This window comes from Micromesistius poutassou, assembly GCF_964030765.1.
Source record: "Micromesistius poutassou genome assembly, contig: SCAFFOLD_2520, whole genome shotgun sequence".
Lineage (NCBI taxonomy): Eukaryota > Metazoa > Chordata > Actinopteri > Gadiformes > Gadidae > Micromesistius > Micromesistius poutassou.
Genome location: NW_028179707.1, coordinates 26,444 through 48,227, shown reverse-complemented (window position 1 = coordinate 48,227; position 21,784 = coordinate 26,444). Strand labels below are relative to the sequence as shown.

The window sequence follows — 21,784 nt, the reverse complement described above, 5'->3', positions numbered from 1 at the left end:
AGCGGGCTGTCCTTTTTGTTTCTCTCGCTCTAAAACCACACCTTTGAGGAGGAGAGAGCGTCAGTGGACAGTTGTCTGCCTTTGATTATATTAAAGATTCACCTCAAATCTGGCCCCTTCGAATTCTGCACCGTCAGACACTGAGCGGACTGAACGAGGTACATGTTTTATTTGCGTTGTGCAGATGCCTGAAGATACTTTACCAATCTTTACTCATCGATATTGTTTTATCTACGGCGTCTATGAGCGCAGACGCCTATTGCAGAAGCCTGCCGGTATTGCAGCAGCTGCATCGCACATCTCTCCTCCCCTCCGGGGTTCATCGAGCGTTCAAAAGCTTCCCACCAACCCCTATGTATCGACCAGCCTTTGTGTACTCCACTACTACAGTCACTGCTCTAACGCAACAGCGATGACCACAACACACGTTCAATAAAGTAAAGAAAAAAGCATCCACGTCAAATGTTTCTTTGTAAAACGGTTCCTGGAAATCGAAATGTCAATACTTTTTTTCCCCTTTTCTTTTCTGCTTTTGGGGGAAAACTATATAATGTCAACAAAAATGACGTAATATCAGCGTAAAATTTGGACGTCTGATCATTTACGTTGAGCTCAACACAACAACAACAACGTAAACCAGAACCCAGACAATGGTAAGATGAGCCTGCATGCGGCACCCACCTCGACAATAACAACAACAACAGCAGCAGCGGCAGCAGCAGCAGCAGCACCAGCACCTGCCGAGGAGGATCCCCGTCCGCAGGGAGGAGGGTCCATGAGTGGGGGTCCTCCTCTGCCCGGATCAAACCTCTCAGGTATGTAGTCCGCAGGGAGGGGTCCATATAAGGTCCTCTCCCCCAACGGATGGAGCCTCAGGTGTGCAGCGTTAAGCCAGCACGAGCTAATACGCACGCATCGTCATCGCCCACGGATGCCGCGCATCCTAAAAAGCCGGGCCGCGCTGAGGGTTTGTTCTCAGGCCCCGTCTGGCGTCTGACTCCTCCAGCAACCACAGCTGGCGCCGTGCAAGACACCGAGCAAACCGGTTCAAAGCTGTTCTCGCTGGCCGGGGGTTCACGCGCGCGACGGAAGAAACAAGAGGAAGCGAGCGTGTGAGCGTGAAGCGGGGGGGACGCGCGCACACGTGCTTGTGGTCGCCGAGGAAATGAAGGACGCTATACGGAGAGTTATGTTGGTGTTTACTGCTGTTTATGCGATTTATATAATGTGTCAGCGCCGTCATCGTCATTTTCCCAAGAATTATTGTAATCGGTTTAATCCTATGCCAAGTCAAATAAAACAGTGCTTTGTTGTGTGAATTAGCGTCATCATTTGGACAAAATAAAGGGCCTATATATAAGCCTATGACTATTAAAAATAATAATACATCAAGGAAAATTGCCTAGAAATAGTCGCCCTTCTTGCTAAAAATGGGTTAACAATAATGCCACAAGTTACGTTTAATAACGTGGCAGCGCGCACTACGCAATAACGTGATAACGCGCACTGACGCAATAACGTGGTAACGCGCACTAATGCAATAACGTGGCAACGCGCACTAATGCAATAACGCGGTAACGCACTCTTATGAGTCACAAGGTCTTAGTAAGTCTTAATAAGTCACAGATGAGCTTCGGGATGGGCAGAACTCACACTGGGACCCTGGGAGTTTGATAATGAAGAAAACATGCAGAGTTGAAAATTAATCTAAATTGTATGGAAATTATTCTTTCCATACAATTATTAGAAGTGAAATGAAAATAACTGGACAATGGGATTCTGAGCTGATAGCCTAGGTCACGCAGCCAAAAGGCCTAGTAGATTATGTGGATATTCAAAGTAAATTGGTTCAAAATCATTAATATTTGGTGTCGAACTATGTGCAACGAGAGGAATATTGGTATTGGTCAGAGACCAAAGTGGAGGCGATTATAGGCTAACCCTAGGCTACTGGAGAAAGGCAACAGATATAACGTTAGGCCTAAAATATAAAGGACGGAAAATCACAATGGTGATTCTGAGATGGGTGCAGCAGATAGTCCAATATAAAACATTTTTAAACCAATACTTTGATGCCTTTCCCACAGTCAAAAGTCCACAGCCAAGAATGTTCGGCCGACTAAGACCCTATAATCCCCTTAACGCTGAACAGCGACAGTTGAAGAGAACACGTTAATTAAACTCTTACGCTGCATTTTGAGATCCTTATATTCATGACATGCTTTATAAAGCCGGTAGTAATTGGGGATTCAGAGGCATGTGTTTTCTGATATTGTCTGATGTAGGCTTAGGCCAGACCTAACCCCTCTGACTCGACTTGAATTCTCTTGCTTCCATATTTGATTTACTGCACAAAAGGCAGTACAAAGTAGCCACGTTTAATTAGAAAATACTTGCTTTTTGTATACCCCCACAACTATGTCACTATTCAGTGATGAGGATGGGAACTGACGATTTCATTCCCATCCGCAGTCTAAAGCAATACTTTTTAAATGAATGACGACTACATCAACAGTTAGCACATCATGTTCATATATATATATTACACAGTAGGCCTATAGCCTTTCAATGGGCCACCACACACTAAATATTTTCTACACGCACACCCGCCACAGGCTTCTAACTGACCCAAGCTGGATTCAGGTTGTACACAGTTTTTCAAAGAGCAAACGCAATCATCAATCATCATACAAATGCAACACTGACATGTGAAAATATATCTTTGCTTTCAACACTCCAGCTATCCCATCCGTCCTGTGGACCTCACTAGGGGTTAGAGGGACGCACAAACACCCAGATACTCCTCAAGAGGGAAACGCACAGATTGTATGAATTGGGGGGGGGGGGGGGGGGGGGCGGTTTGTTTTAATTTCTGTACTGTAGCCAAGCTCAGCGGCAGTTCCCAAGGTCAAGGTCAGCATAGCACCCAGCACGACTGCCCTTCAAAATCCCCATTCCAGTTTGGGCCGCTTCAGGTAGCCAGCATGAGGTGTAATAGAGAACAGTGTGCAGCAGCGCAAATTACACCAGACCTCTAAGAAACCAGGGGACTCGTGCTGGGCCTGTTGGGGTACTGTGTGCCAAGTCAATGTTTGGATTGGTTTTGTGCAGTTCTGGCCCCGTTCGATTTGTATGGGTTATAAAAACTCAGGGCCAGGTTCAAGTTGATACTCAACCTAATGATACTCGTGTCTCAGAAGAGATGTGAAAACAGCCTAAAAGATTTATATACGTAACAGCTTTAGTTTAAAAAAACGGGTCGATTATTTAGCGCATGTACTTTCATTTATGGTTTCCCCCCCAATTCCTAAAATGTCCCACACAACATACACACCCAAGTACAATCCATTCATAAAAAAAAAGAGGCAGGTCCGTAGTCTTCAAGAGCTTTTAATCATACATAGAAATTTAGTTCAACAGTACCATTCATTAAGAATGTTTTAGCAGTATGTATATTTAGTGTAAAGAGCATTATGGTGTTTTTTTTTTTTCCTGATGAGGAATATTCATAGGATGGTTGAAGCTTTCAGAACTACAGAGAGGAAGAGCGGAGGCGGGACACGAGTGACTGTGAATCTGTCGCAACATCCCGTTACACTACAGACGCCCGAAGGCGCCCAGTGTGATGCGTTTGTACCGATGATCTGATGTCCTTTAAGTCACTGCTGATTATTTTTTTATTGTGTGTATATATATATTTGGTGTTTTTTTGTTGTTGTTTTTTAAAGGCAGAACAGCCTTGGATCTGCTTATCGAAAAGAAAATGTGTGTGTATATATATATATACGGGTGGCTTGCTGGATCACCGCTCTGGAACTCAGTGAACGGTTTCTTAGTCGAAGCTTAAAGACTCATCAGAGCTGCGTGTTAACTGTTGACGGCGAATGCGTACGATGCTTTAGAGACAAAATAAGTAAGGTGAGCTATAGTGGGTAGAGGGGGGGGGGGCACATTACTGCAATCAAATGCGGTATTATTAGGCATGGAGCAGATGGACACGTGGATCCACCGGCCTATCAAGCTATACATCCATCAGTTGATTCATCAGAACATCCATGAAATCAGAAAATGAAAACACTAACCATGAGACGCTGTGCTGCGTTCCTCATGAGCGCCACAACAACAATTCCAATCGGCAAAAGTCCCAAGCAAAAAAAAACAACAACAACAACAACAAAATAAAACAATAATATGACTTGGAAGAAAAAAAAAAAAAAACGGAACAATAATACATGTACAAGGACAGAAGGTGAACAGATACCCAGCCTACCAGTCCCAGAAGCGCTTCATTTTCAGTCAGTCCATTCCTTTTTAAAGAGCGTTTAACCAACGCAGCGCACACAGCCCCGGGGGGGCGGAGCCAGCCTCTTCTGGGGTGCCGTGGCGACGCGTCTCCGGCGCCACCCCCACCCCCACCACACCCCCACCCCGCTAACTTCAAACCACATAAGCCACTTTTTTTTTGTTTCCATTTTATTTTTCTTTGCGTTGTTTGGAGTCGGCAAGAGCAGAGCGTGAAGAGACATGTGACTTCCAGGTGTGGGGGGGGGGGGCGGTGGTGGTGGTGGGGTGGGGTGGGGGGGTGGCTGGTAAAGATGGAAGCTGCTTTCTGCTGTAAGCGCCGGGGCATTTCCAAGCCACACGTGTTGGCGGGGGGGGGGGGGGGGGGGGGGGGTGGAGGGGGTTAGGGGCGGGGAGGGGGGGGGTCACCTCGGGGGTGGGGCTCTTAAGGCTGGGAGGGGGGCTGCTGCTGCTGCTGCTGCATGGAGGAGGAGGAGGAGGAGGAGGAGGCGGCGGCGTGCTGGGACATGGCCGCCGGGGAGGACATGGACTGGACCATGGGCTGGGCGGGCGGCGGGAGGGCGGGCTGGGCCGTCAGGGCCCCCGAGTGCGTGTTGGGGGAGGGCGGCGGGGTCGGACGCTTGAATTTGTCGGGGCTGGTGCTTCTTCGCGGGGAGGGCCTCTGGGAAAAAGAGAGAGGGGGGGGAAAAAGAAAGGAGAAAGAGGACAGTTGTTAAAAAGGTTATTGACATACAACCCGCCGCTTGACATTTCCCCAGTCCCCCATTATCAGACGGTCGGCGTCTCGGTGAGTGGGGGATTAGTGTGGGACTGTACGTGGTGAGTGTCCCTAAGTGGTATTTATCAAAAAAAAAAAAAGGCTAGTTCAGGGTTCTCACTAATTGCAGACTGATACCCATTTTATTGATCTGGTAATCCGTTTTTCTTTTGCATCTTCCCACACACACACACACATTACTCCAGTACCCCCATATCTTCATGCTCCTAAAGATGGACGCAGGAGGCGTCCAAAGTAAGCGGCGAGGGGGCGCGAAGGAACAAAAGTTTTCCTTTCAGGGAAGCCCTTGGTTGAAACCCCTAAGCGGTCTATTTAGGACTCACAGGGCAGCATTGTAAGGAGATACATGGTAAGAAGAAGAAGAGGGGTGCCGAGGGAAAAGCAGCCCACTGGAAAATAAATGTAATGGTTGCGGGAGAATCTAGGTCGAGGCCTGGGCTCAACGTCTTGGGTGGGCCCCCGGGTGCAGAGGGTGTTGCTAATCGAGCTGTACAGTCGGCGGCAAAGAGACGGACGAAACAGGTTGTACTGGGAACTCGGATGCCTTACTACCTTTGGTCTAGGGTTAGTACGAGGAAAGAGCAAATATTTATCTTCATGCAAGAAGTAAAGCATTGCACATTGATGCAGTTTATAATCTTCTTAATCCAAAATTCCTTTTAGAAATTTCGCAACACTAGGCGAGGGAATCGACGAACAAAATACAAAATATCCTTTGGTTGGAGTTCTCATTCAATAGGTCAGGCCCCAGGCCCCAGAATGCCTAAGTGATAAGGTGCTGCCAATTACTCAGCAGTGGCTGATCAAGATTCAGCCAGGCGTATCACATCAGCGTCATTTTCTCCACCGCAGGGCTCTTAGCCGTGTTAATGGTTAATCCGAATGGGTTTAACAGAATGAATTCGACCCGACACTTACGGGACACTGGCCAGAGTGCCCTGAATGCTACCAGCACAGGAGAGAACGGTAGTCAACTCTAGAGCGGCTTGGGGAGGGACAGAGGGGAAAGTAAAGGGTATTGCTTTTTTTGTTTATTTTGGGGGTTTTTAAAGGTTGCCTGGGTTGGGATATAAGAATCATGTCCAAGTAGAAATACAGTACTAGGTAGGCCTGGGAAATAAAACAATAAATGATCGTATCGTGATAGACATTGGAGTATTTATAACAGTGGAAGGTCATGTTAAGTGTTAGACATAAGTGATTAAATCCAGCATGATAATTCCTTGTCTTTTTAGGTCATTAAAATGATCAATAGTTATCGATCAATATGATAAAGTTATATCATGACATGTCTTTCAGTCATATCGCCCCAGGCCTAGTACTGGTAAGCAGCGTGCCCATATACACCACGCCGGTCGGTGTACTAATCGAGAGCTGAAGGCCACTAGCTTGCCAATAAGAAGCTGGTGTTTTAAAGATAGCAGACCCTCTCTATAAAATGCAGAGTATTGTATATACGAGTCTTGTTTTGTCAAAATGACCCACTCAAAAAAAAACAACTGAGATCTGAGATCACAGCTGAAGTCTTCAGACACTCTTCAGACACATACTGCAATAAAGCCACAGGACAATTAAAAGCAAACTATGAACCAAGCCAGTGTCATACAGCTTTTATAGTGGAGGACACCCTCTATAAAATGGGTTTTTGGACTACGATGGCCCACAGAGTTTAGCGTCCATCTGCCAGCAGACAGGGTGGGGCGTCCGCAATAAGGAGGTCATTGATAAGGCCCGGGACAAACACCTCCTGGGTGCTTTCAAGATGGGTGGTGGAGTGTTTAGCACCTCTTAAACACGTTGTGGGAACGTGATGTCCATTACCAGGTAGTGAACACCGTCCAGAGATGACGGGTTCCCCTGCTCCGGGCCGTGTGTCCGATAGAGGCCACATGGGCCGATAGAGCAGATAGAGGCCTTCTTAAATAAATACATGTGAGTCAACCTCCTCATCACCAGGCCCAGTTGAGTTCCCTAATAGGAACACCCAGAGTAAACAGTGGGTACAATAACTCACCAACTCATGAGCACTCACTAAGAACTCTTAAATAATCTGCACGCAATGATTTTAAAAAACATAACATAACTATTAATGGTTTTCACTATTATTATATGACTATATAAAAAAAAAAATCTGTTTTTGGTACCAGATTGGCTGATTGAGATCAGACTATAAAAACCTTAATCGGTCTGTTGTTTTAGTAGAGGTAGGTTAAGGCAAAATCTCCAAATCGAATCGATAAATCTGATGCAAACCAATGCAAATTTGACGGTATAAACTTGATGACAAACAAACAAGAGGTAGGTGGCAGGTGAAATAATAAATCAGGGAGACGGAAGGCTTAAACAGCAGTCACTCTTTGCTTGACCCCATTAGTGTTTTATTGCCCCTAAAAGCTTTGTGTGCTAAACTAAGTAAGCTGGAGCACACTTGCAAAGTGAACAAAACTCACTAGGAAGGTGCTGAAATAAAAGTAATTCCTGCTGTGCAAGCACTGCAGACAACAGAAAGTCCATAGGCAGGTCCAAACCCTAGGATTATATTTCCTAACCGTAGGAATCAGGGATTTTTTGCAGAAATGCAAACAGTAGTGTCACCCAGTCAATGTTTCAGGTGCAATTCAAAACACCTTTTTGGGCTCTGTAAATAAATAACTTGCAACTATTTAGTTAATGCTTGACACTGGATTTTAGAAACCTAAAATAACAATAACAAGACGGCTAATGAACTAACTATTTTGTGTAGTCTGTACTTCCTTGCTGTTGTGTGGTTTGTACTTTCTACATATTTTGTACTTTCAAACTATTTTGTGTAGTCTGTACTTCCTAACTATTTTGTGTAGTCTGTACTTCCTTACTGTTGTGTGGTTTGTACTTTCTATGTATTTTGTGTGTTTTGTACTTTCAAACTATTTTGTGTAGTCTGTTCTTTCAAACTATTTTGTGTAGTCTGTACTTCCTAACTATTTTGTGTAGTCTGTACTTCCTAACTATTTTGTGTAGTCTGTTCTTCCTAACTATTTTGTGTAGTCTGTACTTCCTAACTATTTTGTGTAGTCTGTTCTTCCTAACTATTTTGTGTAGTCTGTACTTCCTAACTATTTTGTGTAGTCTGTACTTCCTAACTATTTTGTGTAGTCTGTACTTCCTAACTATTTTGTGTAGTCTGTACTTCCTAACTATTTTGTGTAGTCTGTACTTCCTAACTATTTTGTGTAGTCTGTACTTCCTAACTATTTTGTGTAGTCTGTTCTTCCTTACTGTTGTGTGGTTTGTACTTTCTACATATTTTGTGTAGTTTGTACTTTCTACATATTTTGTGTAGTCTGTTCTTCCTAACTATTTTGTGTAGTCTGTACTTCCTAACTATTTTGTGTAGTCTGTACTTCCTAACTATTTTGTGTAGTCTGTACTTCCTAACTATTTTGTGTAGTCTGTACTTCCTAACTATTTTGTGTAGTCTGTACTTCCTTACTGTTGTGTGGTTTGTACTTTCTACGTATTTTGTGTGTTTTGCACTTTCAAACTATTTTATGTAGTCTGTACTTCGTTGAACTCTAAAATCCCTCAACAGGAGCTCTAATGTGAATGGCCTGGCGCGGCCACATGAGGGTACGGTAATTGGTCACCCAGCTTAGCTACATTGCCAGGAGGGAAAATTGCACCCAGAGGCATAGTAAAGGGGTAAGGGGTGATAATAACTCAGGGAGCTCTGAGAGCTCATATGAATCATATGATTCAGCAAGACATGAAATATGGTTATTTTACCTTAACATTTAAAAAAAATATTTGACCTACCGCATTGAAAAAAACATTCTCTTAAATCAATTTTGAATGAAATTCAGACATTTGTGAGTGATTGGGGAACTTTTCTCCAAAGACGGGAGTCACAAATAGTTCATTTAAGCATAATAATTGTGGTGAACACATCAAGCTAAAAGTACACCAATCAATGTTATTCGTTAAGTTGCGGTGTTATTGCAACAAGCCGTCAGCCCGGTTGTGGGCTGATTTGGGTTTTCTGAACGGACCCACTGGGAGCACGTGCAGCGTCGTTTTTTGGACCTACCGCTACGGCGTGGGAGGAGCTTCCATGGACGTGAAGGGCTGGAGGGTTGTAGTGGGAAATGCCGGCTCTGGACAGGGTGGCCGGGGGAGTGAAGCCCACCGTGTGGCCGCCGTACGACAGACCTGAGCAGGGGAACAACAACAATAACAACAACGCAGACGTTTAGGAACACAGAGCACTGGGGTCTGCGGTCAATGTTTGTCCTGGAGAAGAGAGCAGGCAGGAAATCAATTTCACTCAATGGGGTGATGGATGGATAAGGGAGGGTCTTAATATGTTTACAAAAAGGTACTCCATTAGATAGGTCAATAGGTCTATGCATTAACAAAGCGCATAATTAAGTCTGCAATAACCAATCTCTCATGCCGTTTATATTGTGTACATCGGCCTACATTTACTACGATAAAAAATATGTCATCATAAGGCCTCAGTGCTATAGGGCCGATATCAAGCACAGTAGACGGACGACCAAAAGATAATACCATCAATTCACAAAAACAGGAAACAGGCTGTTCCTGTACAAACAAAATTGATAATTACTCAAAGGGCTGTGAAGTTGGTCGATAAATTGGTCGATGTGCACAATTCGACTGAATTCTCATTGGTCGGCCAAACGCTGGTGTTATTATTAATTTATTTCCAATCGATTTGTTGTAGAGTTGGTCGAATTTTGGTCAACCAAGATTTTCTTTGACTATAGGTTGACTAAAGCCCTAGCATCTTCACCCATTTTTGTGTCACTAATACTATTGTACAAAATACATTAAATAGAATAAACCACGATAAATTCATATACATTCAAATAAACAAAACCGCCATTTATTTTATATGCCCCGTGTCCGACATTTATTTTCGTGGTACGACCCGCTATATATATAAAGCGGGTCATACCATTGAATGTCATTGAGTGAATGAATGTTATGCTAAAGTCTGAGGGTAGCTCAGACAACATTGCTGACCACTAGTTGCACAACAATCAGTCTGAATCCCCAGGCACACATCTGAGTGTTAAGAAATGTCCTATATTGCTGATTCATACGAAACTCTGCGGGGGACACAGCGTTGAAATAGGGCTGAACGATTTGGGGAAATATTCTAATGGAGATTATTTTGACCAATATTGCGATTGCGATTTAATATGCAATTTTTTACATTTATTAAGTTCCTTATGTATTATTCACAAAAAAACAATAAAATCATTCTTTAGTATGACCAACACAACATTGGAAGCAGTCAACATATAAACTGCTCTTTCCTTTAGGCCAGGCCGATGTGTTGAGATGAATTGATAATATAACATCTTTATTTTACTATTGAATTGTAAAAGAAAATCAAATATAACCCTTACTGATCTCCAGTCAGTAACGGTAACAAATCACAAAATAAAAATATAGATCGATTTTTTTATATATATATGTATATATATAAATTTTCTTTCTTTTTTTAAATCACAGCCTTTGCGATTTGCATATCGCGTTCTATTACATCACGATTTCGATTTGAATTCCATTAATAGTTCAGCCCGAGTTGGAACAAGATGGGCAAAATGGTTGTGCCATCACAAGAACCATGTTTCACAGTATGCACTTTGTAATTTCAGAGGAGCGCCCCCCCTAACAAAGCTCTGGCACCCTTCACGACAAGCACTTGAGGTCATGATGTGTTGGATTCATTAGCACCAGCGAGCGCCATCAAAGTGCTCATTCGGACGGGCTCCTTGTGTAATCCTCGAGTCTCCTGTAGTGTGGGAAAATGTCAAGCAGCAGTCGAGTTCAACCCTACTGGCCACAGGGGCAGATGCCTTTACCTTTGGGGGATACTATAAGAACAAAACACATTTCATGTCACAGGGCAACGTATTGTTGTTGCATTTGGTTGATTTTAGCGAAAACATATTGCGGAGGAATTGTCACTGAATGTGAAGTCTGTGCAGACACCCTTATTAGGAGAGGAAAAGCGACAAGCTTACCTTTTACCACACTACTTTAAATCAATTCTCCCTCAGGAGGAATTTCTCCTGGAGCTTTGGACCTTGCCTGGCGTTTATGGCCTTTACACGTCGGCTAACAGGAACACAATGTACGTTTGAAAAAGGCGGCGGACGCCTTCCACCTGCCGGGGCGCTGCTACCCGAATACCCGAACAGATGAATTACAGCTCAGCTCACCGTATGGGAGCGCGCGGCTCTCAGCCATACGTTGAAACAACGCGCCTCTTTGTACAAGTGAATATGCACTTGAATCCAACAACAACCTCTCAGTGGGGATGTTGTGTGAACGTGAACCCGAGGAGCACCAGTCCACGGGTTCCCCTTAGTCCAACTCCAGCTATCATGTTTGGACAGGTTCCAACATGGATAAAAATGATTTGGACAAGGCACAAATGTGCCGGAAACCAAAGTGTTATTGTGTCAAAGGGGGGTCGATGTGCATTCTCAAGGGACATTCCAGCTACCGGGGATATCTGTTATATGCACAATAAAAAACTCACGCGATTGGCTGTTCTGTTTGGGACCTAGCCAGAGACCGTTGTGAATCAACGGTCTCTGGAGACAAATAAAATCACACGCTAGCCTAGTTTGTATGAAGACGGGTATCCCTTAATATCAGTGTTTTTTTTGTCCCACGGTTAAGCTCGGTGGCCGTTTGTTTGTGTTGTTTTGACAGTTTTGGGGGTCTGACCTCGTCGGTGAATAGCAAATTACAAATCTGTCATGATAAAGTACGTTTACTGTTCAGGCGATAAGCAAACGATACCGTGATCGGTAGCAACACCGCATAATATGCATAACATGCATAATATGCATAATATTCCCCTATTATCATCAGCAAACTTTGTACCTTTATTAGATGGATGTCAATGTTTTCCGATATGCTATCAGCTGTACGAAGGAGTGGGCTGTAGCCACTTGTATAACGTGCCTGATAAAATCATATCAAAGTGTGTGGGACGCAAATATGAAGGTTCATTCTGTTACATAACTCGGTAAATCAAGCTGTGTGCGTGTGTGTGTGTGTGTGTGTGTGTGTGTGTGTGTGTGTGTGTGTGTGTGTGTGTGTGTGTGTGTGTGTGTGTGTGTGTGTGTGTGTGTGTGTTTTTCTGGCACACGCACCAGGAGATATGGGTCGGCTGGAGCTGGGGGAGGGGGTGTAGGGGATGGGGCTGGATACCGTCCGGGCTCGCAGGCCCTGTGCTGACATCTCGTTGAAGTACCTGAAGGGGGACGGGGGGGGGGGGGGGGACAGGGTGGTGGTGGGGGGGGGGGGGGGGGATGTGTTACACAGAGATTTACACCTCGTCCATAAAACACTAGGGGTGGGAAAAAAATAGTAGATTCTGCGATGCATCGCGATTCTCTCTAAAACGATGCAGAAAAATTTATAAATCGGAAACAAATTTATTAAAAATATATATATATATACATATATTTTTTTTATTTTATTAAATTTGTTCGCCTGCTGCAGAGCGCTACAGAAAACTCCTTTCTGCCTGCGGGTTCTCTGCGCAGAGAACCAGATCTATTTATCTACTATAAAATATTAAATAAGGTAATTCATCTGTTGATGGTCTTTAATGGTCATCACACAAGTAGGAAGTGATTAGCAAACTCTGAGTAAACTCAGATGTGTGTATATATATATATATATATATATATTTTTTTTTTTTTCTTTTTTGAAAACCCCGCATGGAAATGTACATAAAAAAAAAAAAACTGTTGCACCGAGATGCATCGATAATCGTTTCAGAATCGTTTTAGAACCTCTGAATCGGAATCGCGAGGTGCCAAGAGATTCCCACCCCTATAAAACACTTGCATATTGACTTAATTAAAACAGACAATTCCCGTCCGGAGACAGGGAGGGGAGGCGAGGTCCCCGCCCCCCCAACCCCCCCCCACTGTGCGAGCCGGGGGCTGCTGCTGCTGCTGTACCTCTCGTCGTCCATCTCCAGGCTGGACTCGCTCTCGGAGAGCTGTCGGCACAGGGCCTCCCGTCGCTCCATCTCCCGCTGCAGCTTCCTCTGCAGGCGGATGTTCTCCTCGCGCATGTGCCGCTCCTCCTCGATGTACTGGGCGCGCTTCTCCGTGTCTGTGGGAACAACACACGGCGGGGGGCAGGGAAGGGGTCAGGGTCAGGGTCAGGGTCGGGTGCGCTCGATTATGGAATTGAAATCATAGTCACGATTATTTTGGTCAATATTGAAATCTCGATTTTTCAAGTGATTGTTTTTGAAAACACACGATGCATTTATTCATAATTTCTCTCCATAAAAAAAACACTTTGTAAATGTGAACTTTGAAATTTCCCCTTAAAAAAAAAATACACAAAATGGTCAAATAGAAAATAATGTCCAGATATGTATCCAGCTGTTCTGCAATTTCTATAAAGAAAGAAAACAATAATAATAAAAAAAATAATAATAAAAATAGTTTTAACTCGATATGAGTTTGGTGATCGTTTCACGCTAAAAATCGAAATCGTTATAAAAATTTGATTGATCGCCCAGCCCTGGGTCAGGGTCAGGTGTGCTTGCCGTTGGACCCAGACAGGTGGTTGCGTTTCAGAAAACGTAAGCCAACAGCGGTAAATGGATCAGATTAATAATGCCGGTAAATAATATGCAAATAAAAATGTGCAAACGTGCAATGACATAAAATCGATAAAACCAACAGGTTTCACTCAGGTTCCCGTTCAAGTGAAGTGAATACACAGCAGCGGCTGGAATAACGGATCAAAACACACAGGCAGGACATACACAACGGACAAGGAGTTCTGTTCACGAGGGTGGCGGGCCGCTTGTGAAACCCAATGTCTGCACTCCATAAAATAAAATAAAAATAAAAAAGGGCCAGAAAGTATTCACCCTGTCAAAGTAGGTCAAGACCAGTTTGAAATAATGCAGTGGGCTATGAGGCAACTGCTACTATGATTTCATCAGCTTGCCCATAGCCATGACCCCTGGTCCTGATCTCAGCCTCCGAGCCCAGTCCCAAAGAAGAGGCTCCCTCTAGTGGCATCTGCTTGGTATGCCACTACACATGCTCTACAAAGAAATGTTAGTATTAAAAGCTAAATTACAACATGCAAGTAGAGGTGAAAAAGGTTAGCAAAGTAAAAAAGATGCGTAAAAAAAAAAATGCGTAAAGAGTAAGGGACAAACGAGTCATGCCACGAAACCCAATTGAACTGAGGAAATGCCGTTCTGAATCATGCCAAATGATGAAATAAAAGGTTGAGTCAGCCTGTGCAAGCCTCACCCCAGGACACACTGCCAAGTGTGTCATTATAAGCGGCACCCTCGTCAAAATAGGTTATGAAATGTAGACACGCATTTGAGCAGTACTGCAAGCACTGCAGTGCAAACACACAGAGATAGATAGGAGATAAGCCTCCAGCAGTGCGTTGGGTCTGGGAACACTATGCACCAGGCGCTACCGCCCTGAATCTGGTCACCGGTACCACAGGGCCCCCCCCCCCCCAGGACTCTGCGCCCGCGGGCCTATCGGTTACGGAGCAGTGTCGCGTGTCAGGACGGCAGCCCGGAGTGCCGGCGGCGGCGACCACAAGCGTATTAAAGCGGCGGAGGTCCTGCCAGGACGAGGTCCCGGGCCCGTCTTCTGGTGGCGTGTGAAGAAGAGGAGACGACGTGACCTCGGCGAGACGCGCCCAGAGAGACCGGGGGTTGGAATGTGAGCCGTGTTGCCTGGGTCGCCACCGGAGCCCGTGTGGCGTTACCGTCCACCCCCCGGGGCTGGGCCCAGATCCAACTCTGACCTACATTCCTCTGGAGTGGCGGAATCGCCAATATTTTCCTTCAAAAACGGCTATTTTCATATGGAGACCGGCCTTCAGGTTCGCTGAAGCCAGCACGTAGACACCACCAAGTTAAATGTATGATCGACGTTATATCGACGCCGGAAAAGCTTTGAACATACGGATGTGGCCCCAATCGCCTCCCAACCGGCCAAACGCTACGTCTGAAGAAATCAGACGTACCGAAGAAATCAGACGTCAAGCAGGTATCTATCCTCCCTGAGGGGAGAGACTTAAAATATTGTAACGGAGGAACTTAAAAGTGCACCGACAGGGGGGGATTTTTAATGCCCACCTACCAGTGTGGTCGCGAATCGCAAACAACATGGCCACCACCCGCTCGGAAATAGCCCACATGAAAGCGGACCGTCGGGACATGAAGGGAGGCCCAATCGAACTTGTCAGATGAAGTGCTTTCGCTTACAGTCACAGTGACCAGCCTTCAAGGCCAGGTGGGTAACTCTGACAGACTGACTGACGCAAGGACATGGAGGGGAGGATGAGGAGGGGTGGTGGCGGAGAGTCGGCAGCGAAACGCAACCGGACTCCAGTGCCCCTGAAGCCTTTTCCAAAGTTATCAAAGGGCTCTAGCAGATGGACCGGAATATCAACATTGATGGCTTGCACAGCACCTCTACAGACAAAGCGTGTCCCTTCTCTACAACGGGACATGGATTGTCATATTCCCCCGATCACACCCCCAGCGTTGGCAAAGCCAGAGCCGCATTCACCGCCAGACTTGTAGATCCCAGAAGGGCCATGGAGCCTGTTCAAAAGATAGGCAACAACTAATATATGGCGGTTGTACCCCCAGTATCTGTGCCCAATTCCTGTTTAGAAAAAACGCTAACGGACTCCCCCCACAGGTTCTCTGCTTCTGAACTCCTCGGTCTGTACGTTGAACAGAGCACTCGTATTTCTCAATCCATGTAGAACACAAAATGTAGGGCAAGTGCTTTACAACCCGAGGAACAAATATTGCCTTCAGATTGAGCATATTTAGGAAAACCAATAGTTTGCCTCCACTATCTGGGTTATAGGTCCTCAGGACCACAGGGGACCACAACGGCAGGTCAGTCGATGGATAATCAACCTTCAACTCATACCAAACCCTGCGGCAGTCAACTCATATACCAAACCCTGCGGCAGTCAACTCATATACCAAACCCTGAGGCAGTTAACTCATACCAAACCCTGAGGCAGTTAACTCATAAACCAAACCCTGAGGCAGTCAACTCATACCAAACCCTGCGGGGGTCAACTCATAGCGTTGACCGCTGGTCAGACCCATTGGCCATCCCAGACAAGGCCTAAGGTCGGGGGGGTAAGGTAAGGTAAGGTAAGATAAGGGGGGGGGGGGGGGGGTCACTCACGTTGTAGCTCGGTGGTGCGCAGACTCTTCTTCAGCCTCTCCACCTCGTTCTTCAGGAAGCGGATATGCCGCATCATGTTCTCCGGTGAGTCGATCTCCATGGAAACGTCCCTGGGAGAGGGCGGGGCCGACACGGGCTGGTCCAGCTTCTCCTGGAGAATCCTGAGGGGCGACCCGACGTATGCATGATGAGGTCACTGTGAGTCACTAGGCCAAGCAGGCGATTGGCCAAGAAAGGGGAGGGGAGGCGGTACATGCATGCTAAAATACCAGCCGCCAAGGACTACCAGTAAACAGCGTCCATTTCAGGGACGGGAGTGAAGTATCGGTTCAAGGCAGGGTGTAATGCTATATGCCGTATACATGTGTTTTTTTGGCAACATAACTCTTTAACCTCCCTCTCCTGACCCGAGTTATCAAGTGCGGAGGAGATAAGGGCGGAATAGCAGTGGTCTGGAAGAACCACTTTCACATGCTGCCCCGTCTGAACAACAAACTGAATTAATAAAGCCCATTAAATAAGCCACACCCTGCAGATACTTGGGCTCAACTGGGGCATCGGTGGGTAACCAAGTTATTGCACAGAGACATCGGATGGCAGACTCATCGGATGGCCTTTGTGCATTTGACTACCTACTGTATTATTACATGTCTTATTGGGCCCAGATAAAGAGAAGCTGTACTTTGAATTACACAATAACCTGGACAGGCTGGACATATAAAATATAGGTACATTCTTTTTTTTAGACCTAGACTTGGGATGAAATGAAAACTGCGGTGAATAATTCTATATTTTGACAGTATGAAAGTATAGCTGATAAAAAGGGGGAGCCATATTGCAACACGAAAAGCTTGCATCCTCCTGCCACGGTCCTTATTATCATCCGGTATGCTGTTCACGTCTGAACGCGAGCCAAGCCACCTCGCACCTCTTCTCCGCCTCCAGCTTGTCCATGCGCTTCCACAGTCGGTTGACGAGCGCCTCCTGCTCCTGTTCCAATGTGTTCTCAAGGTCAATCTTCTCGCGCCGCAGCTGGAGGAGAAAGGAGTGACAATAATGAGCCCCGGGCGCAGCTCGGCCAAACAAGAAGCTCAACGCCGGTGAGTATTCACGCTCCCTCCCCCCCCCCCCCCCCCCCCCCGCTGCACCCACCCACCCACGCAACCGTTGTACCGCCCCCCCACTGTCCGATGTCGAGCGCTTGCTTCGCTGTCGGGGCGATGTGGTGCTACGAGTGACTCGATTACAGACACACTGTGATGGTTGACTTATTTTGTGGGAAATTAACCATGGTTCCTTTTTTTTTTTTTTTTTTTTTACAGCACTTCGATGTTAATGCTCGAGTGATTACAGCATCCAGGCGAAATGCATCACGTCATTCTACAAATGCTCTTGCTGACGCACACACTCCATGGTTGGTTTGTTGGGGAGCCGCAACATATGCTCATCCCGATGCAATGACAGCACTGTCCTATTAGACTTGTCGGATGTGTGTGTGGGGTTACGATATTGAGAGAGTATTTCAAAAGTGAAATCAAAAGTCCATCAGGCACGTTGACTGTGTGCGTGTGTGTGTCTTTCATGACTAAGGCCCTGTCCCAATTCTCCCCCTTCCCCTAGATTTCAGCCCTAACCCTAGATTTTGCGCGTAGGGTGTACTTACAATGGTACAATACTTGGGGGAGCAAGGGGGAGTGCTGTTTTTTCCCCCTTAAAATCCACCCTTGAACGCTAGCCAGCTCGGGAGCTGACTTTGCAGCGAAGGGCACTCACCGCAAGTGTTCTTGTTAAGGGGAGAGAAATGGGACTGGGCCTTTAATCTTCTGACCGAGTGAGGACTGATCCACGCCCCGTTACCTGCTCCAGCGTGAGTTGCTTGGAAATGGTGTCATTCTCCATCTTCTTGATCTTCTTCATCAGCTTGTTGACCTGGAACTCCTGCTCCTGCTCCAAGTGCTGCTCAAGCTCTGCCTTCTCGTGTTGGAGCTGAGGTGGAGAGAAGAGCGGAGAAGAGGGCATGTGGTGAATAAAGAAACAAGAAACAAGATCAAAAACTACGGAAACATGAGGGCAGTTGAAGAGGAGTAATGGGAACGGTGAAGGAGGAGACGCGTGAGTCACCGAGAAACAATTTGATGACTGCAGCGGGCAGATCTGGTGTTGGATTGTGCCACTTGCCCTACATAGAGGGAATCTATTGAAAAGAGGGGGGGGCTACAGTACCATGCTGCATTACTCCTTTGATGGTAGTTCTCACAAGAATGGCCTTTGTGAAACAATGGCCAAGCTGGAGTTCGAAAGAGGGAACTAGCTCAGCACGGATTCAGAAAGGGGACATTCGTTTGGATCGTGGAAAGAATGACTCAGTATTGAGAAACACTGAATAATATCCATCCAGAGGAAATGTTTCAGAGTAAATGTACACGCAGAAGGCTGACAACCACCAAAAGAGGGCAAACAAGCTTTCTTCCAGTGTGTTCTCACATGACCAACTGTGCAGCATCCATTCATACACGAACCCACACGCCGCCACAACCCCATTCAAACGGTCGTAATGTTTTCATTTGTAATGAAAACGGAGGATCACGTCACTGCAGAACCTCCCCAACCTCCCGTCACATGAGGTGACATAGTACGAGTGAGGCGGAATGGGAACGTGTTGATATTCTAGGGCATTTTACCCGGGTCAGCCTTATCATGCCAGATCTCCAGAGAAATGCCTTGGGACAAACATTCGAACAACACAAGCCCTCTTTACAATACAATCACGCCGCACATTAGCTTGTTTTGGTTATTTTACTGCTACATTACTTCACAGTGTGACACATCAGAGTGAAAGCACTAGCACATAAACTATGGCCTGCGTGTCCATGCCAGGTTTTGGGGCAGTAGCAGATGTAGGTCTGTTTTATGTTAGCACACAAGAGAGATAACAAAAGGCCTAAACAACAAGCCCATCTGCACAGCGTTTAGCAGAGGTCTGCTTGCACACGAGCAAGTGGCCAAGCCGGATTCAGGCATCTTAACACGTCAACAAACCACCATCCAGGCCTATAGCTCCCAGGTCCCTCCATACAATCCCCCTTATTTGTAACGAGCCAGACTATGTCCTGATGTTGGGAGAAAGAAGACGTGGAAAATCCTCCGGACCAAACAACAAGAGTAATTTGAGAGCCATTAAGGGTAGCTGGCAGCCATATTCATCTTAGGCCTTTTACGCTGTCGGGCAAAACCGATACAGTTGGTCGTGATGCAGTGACCCCCCCCCTCGCACACTCTCTGCCACAACATACACAGCCAAACCGTATAACAACAAACACACAGCAATACAGAGGGCACATGCTTAAATGTAACGCCGCAAGGCTTAGTATATGCATTGTCACGCTGAAATAGAGCATTAGGAAGCCCTAACAATTCAAGAAGCACGTTTTTGGAAGAATAAAGCAACGGACTCCCTTGTGCAAAGGACTCACCTGCATGAGTTTTCTTGACAGCTCATTAGTGAGAAATTCCTCTTCCTTCTCATAGTTGACGGCCAAGGTCTCCTTCTCCTTCTGCAGGGCCTGGATTTTCTTGAACAAGGTGTTACTGATGAACTCTTCCTCCTGTTCGGCCCTCGCTTGCTGCAAAACAAGACATTGTGTTCTTATAAAATCCTGTGCATGTGCTCCACACACATCCAGATTAACACACACACACACACACACACACACACACACACACACACACACACACACACACACACACACACACACACACACACACACACACACACACACACACACACACACACACAGTCCACCATCTGCACTCAGATTAGCCACAAAAGCAACAAAAGTGGAAGTGTGGAATATTCGTTTGCACCACAGAAAATGAAAACGTAAAAAAATACAAACGTCTTTCTGACAGTTGTGGGGAGACATTAAACTGGGGGTTTCTGCACAGAAGGTGTGAACAGAAACAGAAAGAACTGTGGTGTGCGAAGTGCGTGTAGCGTCTTCGTCGGTTTCATATCGACCACCTAAGCCATTAGTGACATCAAGGACAGCTTTTACGTTGGAGGGTGGACACAAATCTATCACGCGTTTAAAAATGATCAGATGTGAATACATGGCTGTGACCACATCTCCTCAGAAGAGGTGGGTGGGCAGTGTGATGAGGCGGACTGGGGGGGCCAGTATTTGATTTGAGCTGGTGGGCACCCAGCAGAAGCACCACCCAGCAGCAAGGCCCACGCTATCAATACGTTCGTAAGAAAAAAAAATGGTTACACCTGAACACCTGAATAATAGATCAATAATTCGGGGCGAGTGACGCATTGATACACCGTAGCTACAACGCTACGGCTAGTAGACAATACACACACACACACAGAGCAATCTGTCTTGGAGCAGCGGTGGCATAACGTGGTGACAACACCTTAACAAGCCATCTGTTGAGCAACCACACCGTGGTACGGCTTTGATCGATCATCCAACGTGACGACGTGTGTCTCCAATCCGCCGCGGCGTCTGGAGCCGGAGCCGCCAGTAGCAAAACCATTAACGTTAGCCATTAGCATGGCAAAAACAAAACAAAGCGTGCTAACTGGCTGGCTGGCTGGCTGACTCTCCCTCTCAGGCAGACGCGCTGCTAGCCGAGCCCCGCTCACTTTGCTAATTTAGCCAAGTAGCAACTCTCCCCCCTCTCCCTCTCTCTCCCTGCTGCTGCTCCCTCAGCCCTCCGAGGCGGCTCCAGAACACGGGTGTGTGTACATTTAAGACCCGTGGTGGTGGTGGTGGTTGGTGACCGACATCACATCACGCCATACGCGATCCGGTTGAACGTGTGTTGTCCCCGGGTGGTGGTGGGTGGAGGGGGGGGTCGGGGTCCAGCAGTGTGCGCCCTCCTAACGTGGGGGCTAGCGTGTTAGCCAGTTAGCTTGTGTGTGTACTGTGTGTGTACTTACAATGGTGACGCTAGCCTTGCGGAGGTCCCGGTTCTCCTCCTGCAGGGCTTTGCACTTGAGTTTGAACGTTTCCAACTCGATCTTCAGAACTTTGTTCTCCTGCTGCAGGGAGGCCAGGCGGTTCGTCAGCTCCTCCAGTCGGAACTGCGAGATGACCACACTCGGCTTGCCCGAGTTGTTGGACGCCGAGGAGAGGGACATCGGGGTGGCCGAGCTGCTCCCCGCGCCGTCGGTGTCGCTCTCGCTCGCACTGTCCGCCATGGCTGTGTGCGCTAGTGACAGTGTGGTGTGGTGTGGTGTGGCGGAGAGACGACCGTGTATGTGTGTGTGTGTGTGTGTGTGTGTGGAGGAGACGACGGTGTGTGTGTGTGGAGGAGAGACGACGGCGGCCGCGGTGCTGGTGGAGTAATCACGCACGTTCGCAACGGAACGCCGTGTGACCTTGCCCACGCGCGACGCGAAGCAGCGACACCTGACGGCTGCTTTGGGTATGGACCCCATCGG

General features: G+C 46.6%; 1 protein-coding gene across 1 annotated transcript; it reads right to left on the bottom strand.

Annotated features, from left to right (window-relative positions):
* Positions 1 to 4,726: 4,726 nt before the first annotated feature.
* On the bottom strand, positions 4,727 to 21,697 carry LOC311372585 (coiled-coil domain-containing protein 6-like; the record flags this gene model as incomplete). The annotated part of the gene is made up of 9 exons (XM_084489570.1): positions 21,281 to 21,697; positions 19,806 to 19,955; positions 18,190 to 18,318; positions 17,261 to 17,364; positions 16,333 to 16,493; positions 13,078 to 13,234; positions 12,259 to 12,359; positions 9,147 to 9,268; positions 4,727 to 4,963 (listed from the first exon to the last, which is right to left on the bottom strand). Exons 1-9 carry the CDS (start codon positions 21,539 to 21,541, stop codon positions 4,727 to 4,729), a joined length of 1,422 nt encoding a protein of 473 aa, XP_084345696.1. The 5' UTR covers positions 21,542 to 21,697.
* Between the last annotated feature and the right edge of the window lie 87 nt (positions 21,698 to 21,784).